The sequence below is a fragment of the Mustela nigripes genome, chromosome 1 (assembly GCF_022355385.1).
Source record: "Mustela nigripes isolate SB6536 chromosome 1, MUSNIG.SB6536, whole genome shotgun sequence".
Lineage (NCBI taxonomy): Eukaryota > Metazoa > Chordata > Mammalia > Carnivora > Mustelidae > Mustela > Mustela nigripes.
In genome coordinates, this window is record NC_081557.1 from 39,660,717 (window position 1) to 39,674,986 (window position 14,270).

The following is a 14,270-nucleotide window of genomic DNA, read 5'->3' on the forward strand; positions in this document are numbered from 1 at the left end:
GACACTCAGTCCCTGACGTGGCTTGTTCCCCAGGCCGCTGTCCATGTCGCCCCAGGGATTCCATTTCCCCTGGATTTCTAGTAAGATGTTTTAGGAACAAATGGTTTCCCTGCTTCCTCTCGGGTGTTTACATTTCAAATGACTCTTTTCCCTCTTGTCCTACTTACAATCGACATTTGATATAGCAGATCCTTTCCTCTAAATTGGTATAATCACCTGAAAGATGTTTGTAGAAGCTCTCCCTCTGGATGAAAGCCGGACACTTTGATGATCACATCTACTGAGTAGTTTACCTATCTGTGGTTTCTGATCAGACGGGCCTGTTTCCCTCGCCTTGCAGACAGTTAAAGCTCCCAGCTCTTAGACGTCCGCCATCTCTTCCACAGCTGAGCCAGATGTGGCATCTTGCCAGGTCCCCGAAGCCTCTGGATATCCCCAGCCTGGCTCCATGTACCGTGCTGGCGTGTGGGAGGATAAGAGAAACCGATAACATGGCAAACCGATGAAGCTTCTGCTGTAGATTGCAGAGCCATGTTTAAAACTTGGGTTGCGAGGCCCGGGCTCTCATTTACAAACTGCTTGACCTCCTGCATATTACCGAGTCTCTTTGTACCTTCCTCGTAAAATAATGCATTTCTGTTGTTCTCAGGCACCAAGTTTGTAATGATTTTTACGGCAGCTCTTTTTGTGTGAAGAAGTCATCCAGGGTTCTGTCAGGGAGTTACTGATCGGCTCAGGGATGGCTGCTCTGCCGGGTCACGCTGAAATTCCCACCCACAGGCCTTTCATGGGCCTGAATTAGTTCTCCTGTTCGCCATTCAAGTACTGATTCATTTGTTCATTCAGCCAGACATCCAGGGCTTCTGAGTTTCTACTCTGTGCTGAGTGCGGCACAAGGTACTCGCGATACCCGGTGAGTAAATCAGATGTGGTCTTGACCTCGTGTAGTTTAGAGGCTAGCAGAGATGCTGGTGTTTGTTCAATAATCACATAAAAACATGTTGCGACGGCATGAAAGTGACGTGCAAGTGAGCCAGAGGAGGCCGTGGGAGGGATTCCGTTCCAGCCCAGGAATCACAGTGGGCCGCTCCTTCCTGGGGCTCATGTGTGTTCTCTTGGAGCAAGGAGCTGAGCTCATTCAGCAACCACAGACCGGTGGGGTTCTTTGTGGGCCGATGCTCACGCTGGGACACATCATCACACAACCGGAAGCCACGAGGGGGGACGCGGGGGGCATCCTCCTGACTCACGTGTTCGAGCGCTGTCTCTAATGATGACCCTCTGTATCTCCAGCTCCCTGACCTGTCCTGTTCCAACCCCATCATTGCTACTGCCCCAGACTCCTTTCCTACCTTCTGGGGTATCATCTCACGTTCAACCTTCCCACAAGAGAGGCCTGGGCCGTGTCTCTGGTCCTCCTTCATGATTGCCAGATCTGGCCACACACAGCTCGTGGGCCAGGCTGCCCTGTATGCCGATGGCCATGCTGTTGGTAGCTACATGGAGCTCAGGAATCAGTCTCTGGTCCCCCAGTGGTGGGCAAATGATGAGGCCATGGGACAGAAGACTCAGACCCCTTTACACGAGGAGTCACAGGGATTGTTTATCCCAGTGAGGACAGTGCACCAGGAGGAGCTTCAGGCTTTGGGTGCCCAACAGTACTTTATCATCCTTGCACACATCAGGCACACGGCATCCTCTCCACCTTTCATCAGAGTCAGCAGCCCAGAGTGACATCTCTTTTACCCCACCCCCCCAGCCCCACCACGTCTCTGGCTTGTCACAACACCATTGTTTTGCCAGACGCATCTCTGGGTGAGAGTGGGAAGGAAGATACAGACCTAGTTTAGCAGGGACTCTGAATACAGGCTTTGGAGACAGATGAGCCCAGATTTACGCTCTGGCAAATACCTTACTGTCTTAGCCCTGTTTTCCTCATCTGTATAACAGGGATAATGGTGTTTGCCATACAGGATGGGAGGAAGGAATAAAAGGTGGGGAGAAGTAAAAATATCCTTACATCTCTTAGCATGGTATATGGCAAATCGTGAGCACTCAGAAACTGGAAATTCTTACTATTATAATTTCTCCATATTCTGTACGGGGTCTGTGGACAGTAGGGGTAGCAGGCACCACACAGTCCTTTAGCTGTAGACATCATGGGAGTAGAGGTGCCAGCCAGAGGGAGTGAAAATCTTAACTATCCTCATGCTCAATGAAAAACTCCTCGTTGCCCTCATCCATGGGTTTCATTAAGTCCAGCAGACTGAATGCAGGCAAGCCTGGGAGCCTGTTTCACCTGGAAAGTTCTAGAAGAAGCCAGCAGTGCACCCAAGTGAGGTCAGAGGAGGAGCAAGCATGTCCTGTGGGTACAGGTAGGAGGAGGAAGGCTAGGGTGAGGACACTCACATCTTGAAGGACCAAGAGGGCAGTGCTGACCCTGGGACCAGGCTCTGTCCCAGGCTTTATGTTCTAGGTAGTTAATGGTGTCTCTGAACCCTTATGTGCTGACCACCACTGCAGGGGAGGGCCTCCGGGGAGAAGGCTGGGAAGAAAGAGGGGCTGGGGACAGTCAGGGGATCTCAGAGTGTCACCTTTCTGCTGTGCTGCTGCTTGGTCCAGGAAGGTGCTGTCTTGGTTCCAAGCACCCTGGCATAGTTGGATCTGGTGATCCCTGCACTAGCAGGAAGCCTCAGTTCACATTCGACTTTGATCTTCATCCTGGAAGAGGTCTACCCACTCCTCCCACCCCCGGTCAAGCAGCCTCCTCATGAGTTATCACCCTGACAGACTGGGAGCTTGTAGACTTGCCACGGACATAGGGAGGCGAGAATCCGCCGATGCCACACAGAGGCTTCTGGCCGCTGCCCAGGGTGGTACCCGGCCTCCAGGAACCGGGGTTGGCCTCGCTTACTTGGCCACTGCTTTCCTGCCTCTCACAGGCAACGGTGGCACTGAAGCTCTTGATATAAATGTGCTTTATAAGCAGATCAAAACCATCTTGGGGAGCTCTCTGCATAGTGGCTCCCATCCCACATCACCTTCTATGTGAGAGATCGATAAAGCTGAGTTTATCATGACCATCAATTCCAGCTTATTAAACAGCCGTAGTACTCCCCTCTCAGAAATGCCTTGTTTTTGTCTCTAGTGGAAAATGGCTCGACTTTGAACAAGAATAAAAGTAAAAAGGGAACTTTTATGGCTTAATTTTATAGGAGAATATGCCTCTTCGCAAAATGAGTAAGGAACTGGTCCTGTACAGTCAGGCTTTCCCCAGAAGCATCAGTAGGGGAAGACCAGTTAGGTCTGTGTGACCCTCACATCCTCCGGGCCTTCCTAGGGAGGTGAGCAGGGAACAGGGAGCAGAGAGGCAGACCCCCAGAGCAGGTGGGGAGCAGGGAGCAGAGGGTGTGGGGGCCAGACCCTGGACCCTGGAGGATAGAAGTGCTGGGGGAGGACATCTCAGGGGTGTGAATGCAGAGGCAAAGCTCTCGGGGTGGGGAGGGGAGGCTGCAGTAGGGGGTTGATGAGCAAAGCAATTGGCTGGCCTCTGGAGCAGAAGTTCCGGGGTGGGGGGGTGGTCTGGAACAATTCTTTTCCAAGGGGCTTTTTGAATGTGTTTTCCCTTTGAAAGCCTTGAGCTGCCCTGTGGCAGGCAGGCTCCTGCCCTGAGTTCCGTGTTCAGCAGTGATGATGGTGAGTGTGACTAGTACGTATGTGGACATCTTGCCTGACAGACTGTCCTCCCCCTTCTTTTTGCCTCCTTTCTCCTGCACTGCAAGTTCTGCTTCCGTAGTACTGATGTATTCAGCAGAAGGTAGAACCAATGTATTCAGCAGGGACTGACCGAGTCCCTGCTATTGGCCAGCCACTGTGCTGGACACGGGTGTGCAGCCCGGAGCAAGCTCTGTCCCTCCCCTCAACAAGGCTGGGGACGTTGTGGTCTACTTATAAGGGGACCGACTGTCCTGCTTCACTTGGGACTTTCAGTGCTGAAACCAGGAAAGTCGTGGGTAAACTGGGACATGTGGTGACCTTGTGTCAGGGGACGTGTGTAGTGGCACTTGGTGGTGACCGGATGCTGCGTGGGAGGGAGGACCGGTGTGCAAAACTTGTCTTATAATGAAGGGTCTTGTTTTCACCCTGTGAGAGACAGAAGAGCCCAAATTTTATATAATTTTCGAAAGAAAAGACAACTGAGTGGTCATTTCTTCTGTCTCCCTTATTCTATGACGTGACTTGGAGAGAGGCACAGGGGTCCCCCCCAGGGTCACAGGCAAGTTGAGGCGGAGCTCTTGTCCCACCCTTTCGCCTCTGCTCGGCCACACCCATATAGAGGGTAGGTTCCCATAACCGAAGGGCGCCTCACCGTGTGGGGAGAGAGAGGCCAGGGTGGCACAGTTATTGCTGGGAGGACCCTGAGGGGCTGCCAGGAGAGAATGGGAGGGAAGGAAGGAAGGAAAGAAGGAGTTAAGGAGATCAGGACATTTGGCTCGGAGGGATCACCTAATTACAGTACCAAGAATCAGAGAGGCGCCCGAGACGAACGTGAAGAACTGGGGCCATAAATTCAGCGGAGGAGGTAGTGGAGAGAGGCCCTGACTCTCCAACACAGGGAGGAGGTTTGCAGAAAAAAAGGAACATGCTGGGGTCAGTGACATGCATATGAAATTTAGGCCTTCCATAAGATCAATAGCCCTGTGAGCGTCTTTTCATTCCAACAACCTACTGTGTGCCAGACTCCGGTTTAAGGGCAAGAGCACAGTAGGAAAATAAAGCCCCTGCTCTCGGGGCACTGCATTATAATAGAGGGAGACAGACACAAACACATACCAATGCCATACACAACTCTAGGTGTTCTGTTATGTTCCAAAGCGGTTGCATATAAAAACCTTGGTTTGAAAGAGTCTTTCACGCAAAAATGGTGATCAGCGGAGTTTAGCTTATAAAACAAATATAAGATTTCCATTCTGCTTAGGGAAAGACCATCAGGAGTCGCCTCCCAGACCCTGCGGGTTCAAACCATTGGGGTGGGCATGATGATACTGGGGGAGATTAAATTTGGTCTCCTTGAGATAGGGGGGAAGAGTGGTCATGTTCAGAAGAAGGAAGGGAGAGAGGGAAGTACAGGAAGACAGTTAACCCCCAGCTCTGGAAAACACCCACCAACAATTTGGAGCTCTAGTTAGCAGGGCTCTGAGGACCCAAAGAACCGTGAAGAAATGCTTCCAGACCCGGGGCACCATCTTCCCTGTTGGTGTGGTTAGTGGGAAGGACAGCGAACATGTACCCCTGTACTGACCTTATTGGGAGCTGTTCACTATACTTTATCAAAATAAAATAAAAAGCAGTTTGACCATATATAGTATTATTTTTTAAAATGCAATTAGGGAGCAGGTTTTATGTGAATGCTTCTCTCAGTTTTCATGCCTAAGGAAAGGCCAGCTGCTGGTCTTGATAGACGTAAGTAAGCACTAGTCAGAGGAATTGACTGCTAACTACAAACTTTCTCATGGCTCTTATAAAAATCACACTCAGGACAACAACAAAAAATTTTGGAAACGGTCTGATGAGCTTAAAGAATCCTTCCAGTCTTTCTCCTCCCCATCCCCTTCACCCCTTCACTGCACTTACGTGAGCCAATTTCCCCTGTTGTTTCCTCTCTCATCACAGTGCTGTTCCCTCAGCCCCACCGGGCCTTTGCACGGCTCGTTTTTTCATGCTATTTAAGTTTCTGACTAAATCCTCCCCCCAGAGCCCTCCCCTGACCACTCCTTCTGGAACACCTGCCAAGGCATCATCCTGTCCTCCTACCCAGTGTTACTTTTATCTCAGTACTCAGTATGAGATTGTTTTTTTTTGTTGTTTTTTTTTTTTTGCTTCCAGTTTGCTCTTTCCCCTGTCAAAGTCTAAGTGCGGTAAAGATAGGTGTTTCATCCACACCCTGCTTACAGTAGTACCCCATGGAAGAAGCTCAATAAACATTTATTCCATTATATACAAGAATGAATGCCTTCCACACCAATCTGTTAACCTGGTGGTTTTATTAAAATCGTAAGAACGAGGCAGATTTGGGAAAAGGTTCAAGTCCTCCCCTTCCCCCACCCCTCTTTAGCGAAAGAGAAGGAGAGCTGGAAATAGAATGGGAGAAGTTTCTGTAAATTTCTGGTAACCATAGAGACAGTGATTTTAGTTTATTAATCTCCTGCTCTTAAGCAGGCTGGGGCCCCACGGTGATTTCTCCAAATTGCTTGGCGCTGGTTACCCTGCAGCCTTCCTCATTAAGGAAGAACAGGCCCATTCCTATCCTGCAGCACTTTAATTGCCGACAAGCAGAAACTCGGTGCTATTATGCTCATTATTACGTGTTCTGACCTGGCTGCACCTCCCACTTCGGAGCCACACAACGTGGTCACCAGCTCTGAGCCCCTGGAGCCGTCCGTGGCCAGTGGTGGGAGTGGACAGCCTCCTCTCTGAGCCCACGGTCTATAATTTCTGCTCTCTGCTTTCATTCAACTATCCTGAAGATGGGAGGCAATGCCTTCTGGAAGGATGGTTCTTTTCAGCCAGAGCAGGGCACCAGCCATGGTTTCCTGCCCACTAAGGCAATGCTTGTAGTCATCATGCCTTCCTCTTCCCATGGAGAAGGGCATGCAGACTTTAAAGTTTTGCTCAAGTCCTTTGGGTAAGAGACTTCCAATGACTTCAGGGTTTTAGGAGAGTTAGGGGGGAAATGGGACAGTTAGAGGCAATCTCTCCAGCAACCATTTTTCCTGGAAGGAAGAGCCTTGGTGTAGATGTCAGAGGCCAGAGTTGGGTTTCTGTCTTGGAAGCTGACTCATGATGGGGACTCAGTCTCTCTCACCCTTAGTGCCCTCATCTGTGAAATGAGATTGGACTTGTCCTTCCATCCCTCATTCATGTGGAGACTCTGACTCTAGTTTCAGCCTGGTTCTGGAGTTTGGATCCTGGTGATGAAGGAGAAGTAGGAGAGGTCCCAGGCACATATCCCTTCTGGAGTGAGGCAGAGTGACCTCTGGAAGTCAAAGTTTCTGGAAGGACACGTATTTCTCTCCTGAGGCCAGATCACCAAAGGTCTGCCTTCACCTAGACGTTGACTGCCATTTTGAAAAGATGAAGACTTCCATTTGCTTGCGTTTTCTATCCTAGCGGGTTAAGAAATACTGAGTCTTTCTTCCAGTAAATACTCAGTGACCACTTAATGGATTCCAGGTACTGCCCTTGGTGCTAAATGTACGACTATTCAGCTGGGATCATCAGTGACAGATTCAGACTCTCTGGTGGTTCCCACCAGTTTTAATGGTGTGAGCCTGTCTGTTGCACACTGAGGGCTTGTCTTATGTATCACATCAGAGGCCCAGGGAAGAATCTGGACTCCTGAGCCCTCTGGCAAAGCTAGAGCCAAGACCTTGGGTGGGCCAGCCCCTGGGGAGACCCCACCTAAGTCCCTGACAAATCTAAGAGCCTGGCTATTCTTTCTAGGTGCCGCAACCTCTCCTTCCCCGATAGCCTGCCAGAGGTGAGCATCGTGTTCATCTTTGTCAACGAAGCTCTGTCCGTGCTGCTGCGCTCCATCCACTCAGCCATCGAACGCACACCCCCACACCTGCTCAAGGAGATCATCCTGGTGGATGACAACAGCAGTAACGGTGAGTGCCTGGCCTCCCTTGGGCTCAGCCTCCCAGGGTGGTTCTCATTTTCTTACAGCTCTTTGCCCCTGCTCCTTCTCTGAGATGTTACTTCAGAGATGGGACGTCCTTGAAGGTCACTACTCTGGAAGGTTCCCTCCATAGGCGTGCCCTCTTTGCATCCTGGAGGGGCTTGGTCCCCAAGCTTCTCCTTACTGGCTGGGCACTGTCTCCTCTAGTGTTCTATTGCATCGTAAGGCAAATAGCCCTGACCTCCACTCCGACCACGTACATGGTGAACCTTCCCAGGGACTCTTTTCTGGGAAGCGTCCATTCAGTTTGTGATGTTCCTTGGCATCTTCCTGGAAGATAGTTTGTGTTGTCTTAGCAGTGGTTGGGGCAGGGGGAGGGCAGGTGTTGATGGTGTTGGTGATGGTGAAGGTCACAGTGGTTCAATGGTGGGGCTGGTAGTGGGTATGTAACATGGTGATAATAACAGCGCTGCTGCTGAAAGCCTGTCCTCTTTGCTGGATGCCCTGCTTCCTGCTCTCTCTGGCCTTAGCAAAGCCCCAGGTGGCACCCCAAACACTGATTGGAGCCCCCCCCCGCATCCTGTCCCCCCTTCTCTAGTCACTACCAGCTACCTCTTTCCCTTGGTGTGAATTTCAGGGCCTGTCATGCCTACGTACACTGCCCCCATAATATTCTCCAGATTTAGAGACCAGGTACCGAGATGGCTTTAAAACCAGCACTCTTGATAGGATGATTAAAATGGATGTGCTTTGGATAATGCATGATTTTAGAAACCAGACCGCTGGGTCACAGGATCATAGAGTCACTGGGCCTGTGTTCTCTTTCGTGCTTTCTTGGGTGTCAGGTAGTAAATTTTCCAGTGAATCAGTTGCTGTAATGAAAGTTCAGATGGACAATTTGTGTTTTGTTATCAATTAAAGCTGAAACATATCAGATCATTGAAATATATTTAATCTCAATAAGCAAAGTTTCTTTTTCATTTTCTCCTGTAGTAAGAAGTGTAGGAACACTGCTATGAGGTGAATTTCAGAGCTTTCTGAAGGGCAGTGCTTATGAATCACTTGACTCTGATTGTTCCACGGGTGTGAAGGGAGGAAAAGACATCAGAGGATGGAAACAAATAGGCAGCATAGTTTTATTTTTTTTTAAGATTTTTATTGATTTATTCATTTGACAAAGAGGGAGACAACAAGAGAGGGAACACTAGTAGGGGGAGTAGGAGAGAGAGAAGCAGTCTTCCTGCGGAGCAGGGAGCCCAATGTGGGGCTCCATCCCAGGCCCTGGGATCATGCCCTGAGCTGAAGGCAGAGGCTTAATGACTGAGACACCCAGGCGCCCCCTGGCGGTATAGTTTTAAAGATGATTGTCTATTATGAGGGATACGAGAAGGGGCTCAGCTCCCACTTCTCACAGCTCCTTGTTCCCTTGCTTGTGTCCATGGAATGGATGCCCAGGAGAGCTCCCATCCCCCAGTGGATAACACCAGAACAGCTCGACTAGCCCACCCATGCACCCCTACTTGCTCCACCCAGGCCTGCTGGCCCCGTCCCTTTTACACAATGAGAAGGAGAAGGATGAATGAGCCATCTCTCCAAGGTTGAGGACATCTCCCAAGCAAGAGGCCTTGTTAAGCCCTTTTCTGCTGTGGGGTCACGATGGGGATGGGGGGCAGGGAGGCCTAAGGAAGGTTGGTGAATTATGGCTTGGTTTTAAGCCAGGGTGGCTCTGAAGAGATGGTGCGTTCCCAGGGGAGAGAGGCAGAAGGAGTAGTGGGTCGGGAGCCGCGGGATGGTCTTCCCCGGGGGTGGGAGCTGTCAGAGGCTTTACTCTAACGTATATGATGCTGATGGTACCGTTAAATACCTGCACTGTACTGGTAGCTACTCAACGCTGTATGAGACAAGAATTGCACAGAATTACATACTTACCCCCAAATGGGTCCATGTCTTCCTGGAGAGATCTGAAAGCTCTGCAGACGGCGGCAACATCCATGTGCTCATTTTGATATTGCGCTGTAGTTACGTAAGATGCCAGTGTTGCAGGAGGCGGGGCGGGGGGGAGAGGGCACGGAACCTCTTTGTACATTTCTGTGCACTTTCCTGTGAATCTGTAATTACCTCAAAACAGAAAGCTAAGCAAGCCAACTTCTCTCCCCAGCAGATCCTGATACGAAGTTTAAGGTGGAATCTGGACATCTCTGTTTCTTAAAGCATTCTTAATTCTGTTGCATAGCTCTGGTCGAGCACCTCTGGTTTAATGAACAAGACATAGCTCTGCTTTTGCACCTGTGGAATTCTATTACGTGGCGCGAAGAGAAAGAACTCTGGGCTGAAGTCTCAAGTCATGGGCTCTGGGCTCCTCCCCACTGTTGGAGGGGTGACCGTGAAAACATTCCCCAGTGTCTCAGAGTCTTATCTTCTTCCTTTGTAAAATGGGGAATGACATTTTGTAAAATGGGGATGCTTGCCTCGCAGCTTGACACGGTCAAGTGCATGACTGTATTGAGCCCCGTCAGTGTTTACCCCGCCCCAGGACTTGTGTCCATTCCCAGGAGGCTGACACGTGGCTAGTCAGCAGCACAGCCAGGGCTCAAGAGAGGGAGATGCGGGAATGGAAATTTGGAGGAAATTACACGCAGAACAACTGAAGCCTTGACTGGGAGGAGAGGGTAACAAAGAAAAGAGGGCAGACATTTGTGACGATGTGGATGGAACTAGAGGGTATCATGCTTAGCGAAATAAGTCAATCGGAGAAAGACAACTATCACATGATCTCCCTGATATGAGGAAGTGGAGATGCAACGTGGGGGTCTGGGGGGTAGGAGAAGAAAAAATCAAAGAAGATGGGATCCGGAGGGAGACAAACCATAAAAGACTCAATCTCACGAAATAGGCTGAGGGTTGCTGGGGGAAAGGGGTCGGGAGAGGGGGGTGGGGCTATGAACAGTGGGGAGGGCATGTGCTATGGTGAGTGCTGTGAAGTGTATAAACCTGGCGATTCACAGATCTGTACCCCTGGGGATAAAAATACATTATATGTTTATAAAAAAATTAAAAAATTAATAAAAAAAAAAAAGAAAAGAGGTCAGAGGGAAAAAAGCCGGAGAGAATACTGAGCATGAGACTTTAAGGAGGAAGGAGGAGGAGGGTTAGTTGGTGAGAGGCTGGAGGATGACAGACTCTGTGGACAGAGAGAATTCCCAGAGTGAAAGTCATTTATTTGAACGAACCCACAGACAGGTGGAAGAACACCGAGTCTGGGAAGAAGTCCCCAGATTCGGAAGGTGCAGACCTCGGAAACCTCAGCAGGAAGCTTTGGGGGCTGGGGATGGGGAATGTGGAAGCCAGATACAGATGAAGAACAGCCAAGGAGGTAGATTATTTATTTATTTATTTTTTATTTTCAGCATAACAGTATTCATTATTTTCGCACCACACCCAGTGCTCCATGCAATCCATGCCCTCTCTAATACCCACCACCTCGTACCCTAACCTCCCATCCCCCCGCCCCTTCAAAACCCTCAGATTGTTTATCAGAGTCCATAGTCTCTCATGGTTCACCTCCCCTTCCAATTTCCCCCAACTTCCTTCTCCTCTCCATCTCCCCATGTCCTCCATGCTATTTGTTATTCTCTTTTACAGTCAAAAAATCTACCTCCATATACACTATGGAGGTAGATTTTTTTTTTTTAAGATTTTATTTATTTATTTGACAGAGAGAAATCACAAGTAGATGGAGAGGTAGGCAGAGAGAGAGAGAGAGGGAAGCAGGCTCCCTGCCGAGCAGAGAGCCCGATGCGGGACTCGATCCCAGGACCCTGAGATCATGACCTGAGCCGAAGGCAGCGGCTTAACCCACTGAGCCACCCAGGCGCCCTGGAGGTAGATTTTTTGACTGTAAAAGAGAATCAGGAGCTAAGGCAGGAACTGGAGCAATGCTTCTCTCTCTCTCTCTCTCTCTCACACACACACACACACACACACACACACATTTTAACCATAATCCACACCAACAAAGACATTTACAACATGACCCAGGATGACACGCCTACTCACACTCGTACAATAGCACACGCTATTGAAACAAAACTTTAAGCAACAATAGTTAGCCTTCTAATGTGCAGAGCGCCGTGATATTTTCTATTCTAGTCTGGTCTGTGTTATTCAGTTGTATTGTGTTGTATTGTATTCTGTTCTATTCTGTTTCTCTTTTTCAAAAGGCAGGCTGTTCTCAAGACCCTGTGGCATATCAGAATCATTTGGAGAGCTTTTAAGAAATCTGGGTGGCCATCCCTTAGCTCTGGTGATTTCGTTCATCTGGAGAGGGGATGCCTGCATCCTTTGAGGCCAAGGCACGGAACAAGGCCTCCAAGGAGGGAGGGGAGGATAGCATCCAGGGCACAGAAATGAGGGCTGCCTCTGGGAAGAAAAGGCCTGTCTTTGTCCCACTCGGGGGGAGCAGATGGGTAAAGAGGGATATCGCTGGAGGCAGTAGGGGGTCCTGGGAGGGGTGCTGGGAGGCTAGCAGAGCAATAGCTCTCAGTCCCGGGATCCTGTGGCTTGCAGAACCTCGGATGGGCAGGGGGCATGGTGGGAAGGGGACTGAAGCTGGCTGGAATAACCCTGTGTGGACAGGGCAGGAGGCCTGTAACCTGTAACAGGTCCCCTCCCCCAGCCCACCCCAGACACCATCCTGAGCTGAGCTCTCAAGAAGAGAGGAAGAGACCCTTGAGACCGTGGCTCTCGGAGGAGGTGAGCCATCATGGCTTTGCGAAGGGCAGAGAGACCCTTCCAACGTGACCAGCCTGGGGGAAGGCAGCTCTATGACCCTGCCCAGAGCAGGTTCCATCTGGGGCTGGCTTCTCTGGGGTGTCCCCTCACTTGGCACAGGACTCATGTTTACTTCGGATCAGGCCAAGTCAGTTCAGTTCCACACACAATGATAGAGGGCCCAGTCTGGGCCAAGGGCATGAAGATCTAGCCCCTGGCATCAGGGAGTTCTGCCGATGAGTCTGAACTGGAAATGAAACACGCTAGGACTCTGTCTCAGATCTGCCACTTCCTGGCTGTGGGTCTTTGCTCTGGTTTTCTCTGCCATGTGGGGACATCAGGCCCTGCCTGCCCCACCCGCCCCAGGGCCACTGAGGACACATGAGGTAATAGCAGTGAGGGGGCTGAGCAAGCTGTAAGGTGCGAAGGGTGCCCCGAGACTGAGTTTCAGTGACAGTAACAACAACAACGACTAATAATAATTATAGCTGATGTGTGGTCACTGCTTAAAGACTTGCTTTTTTCTCCTTCCCAAGACCATGTGCTCTGGTGGGAAGAGCGCAGAAGCACAGAATTTGGCCTTTGGCCAGCTTTTCAGTTCCAGCTCTTTCTACCTTCTACCTGGCTGTGTGCTCTTAACCTCTGTGACCCCTATTTCCCTTATCTCTGAAACCGGGATGTGGAATTCCTACCTCAGGGATTGTTTGGAGGTTTGAAGGAGATAAGGCGTGACAGAAGGGACGTCTGTGTTTAAAACTCAAAGCGAAGCTTTCAGAATGTCTTCCCAGGTGATGTCACACTCTCTGTGTGCTCATGCCTTGTCTCTCCCAAACTCCTCCGCTGCAGGCATTTTTGTTTTGGGATCGGGCCGGTGTAGCCACACATGCAGGAAAGGGCCCGCAATGACCACTTTCTTCATCCAAGCAGCCCCTCGAGATCTTTAGCTTTCTCCCTCAGAAGCCAAGGGAGTCTAAGTCCTTGTTCTCTGCCTTTTTAGCAATTTCCTCAACAAGCTCCATTTTTCAGGGGCTGGCTTCTGGGTAGAATGCTGTTATTCTGCTGAAGTGGTCTCAAACTGTAGTGTTTGAGCTTGATCAAGAAATACAGAGATTCATTCAGGCACATTCTTGCCTCAGGACATTTGCACTTGCTGCTTCTTCACTTGGAATGCTCCTACCCCTGCTATCTGCACAACTTGCTTTTTTACCTCTTAAGGTCTTTGCTCAAATATTTTAAATGGCACCCTGTTCGAAATGGCAGTCCTGATGCCGGTCACTCCTCATCACTTCCTTGTTTCTTTTCTCCCACAGCACCTATTACTATCTATTCTACTGTCATCACTTGGTGACTGTACGTTTTCTCTCCACCAGTATGTAAGTTCCATGAAGGCAGGGACTTCTGTTTTGTTCATTGCTGTATCTCCAATACTTAGAATAGTGCCTGGTCTTTGTAGATGTGTAATGCTGATTCAATGAATGAATGAAATTTGCTTCTGTAGGTCTGCAGCAAGGGTTGGAATGTGCATTTTAATAAGCTTTCCAGAGCATTCTCATGCAGTGGGACATCTCTGGGAATCCCTGCCCTAACTACTGTCCCCCATCTGTACTGAAGCTGAGGAGCTTGGGGCAGTAGGCACTTAAGCTCCCCCAGAGCAAGCGTCAGGAGGAGTCATTACTGGGTGGAGCATGTCTTCCCTGGGTGGGGCCCTCGGGACCTCCCTGCTGCAACCCAGGGAGGTGATGTGAGTGGCGGGCAGAGTGCAGACGTGGAGGGGGAGGTTCTTGTGCTGTTACCCCCGTGTGGCCTGAACTCAGGTCCT

At 50.0% G+C, this 14,270-nt stretch overlaps 1 protein-coding gene across 2 annotated transcripts in view; it reads left to right on the plus strand.

The window, feature by feature from the left end:
• Nucleotides 1-14,270, plus strand: part of GALNT18 (polypeptide N-acetylgalactosaminyltransferase 18) — a 345,093-nt gene that overhangs the window by 184,605 nt on the left and 146,218 nt on the right. For both annotated transcript variants that reach the window (XM_059408147.1, XM_059408158.1), the window contains exon 3: nucleotides 7,504-7,670. In XM_059408147.1, coding sequence (XP_059264130.1) covers nucleotides 7,504-7,670 — 167 coding nt within the window. The remainder of the gene's footprint in view (nucleotides 1-7,503; nucleotides 7,671-14,270) is intronic.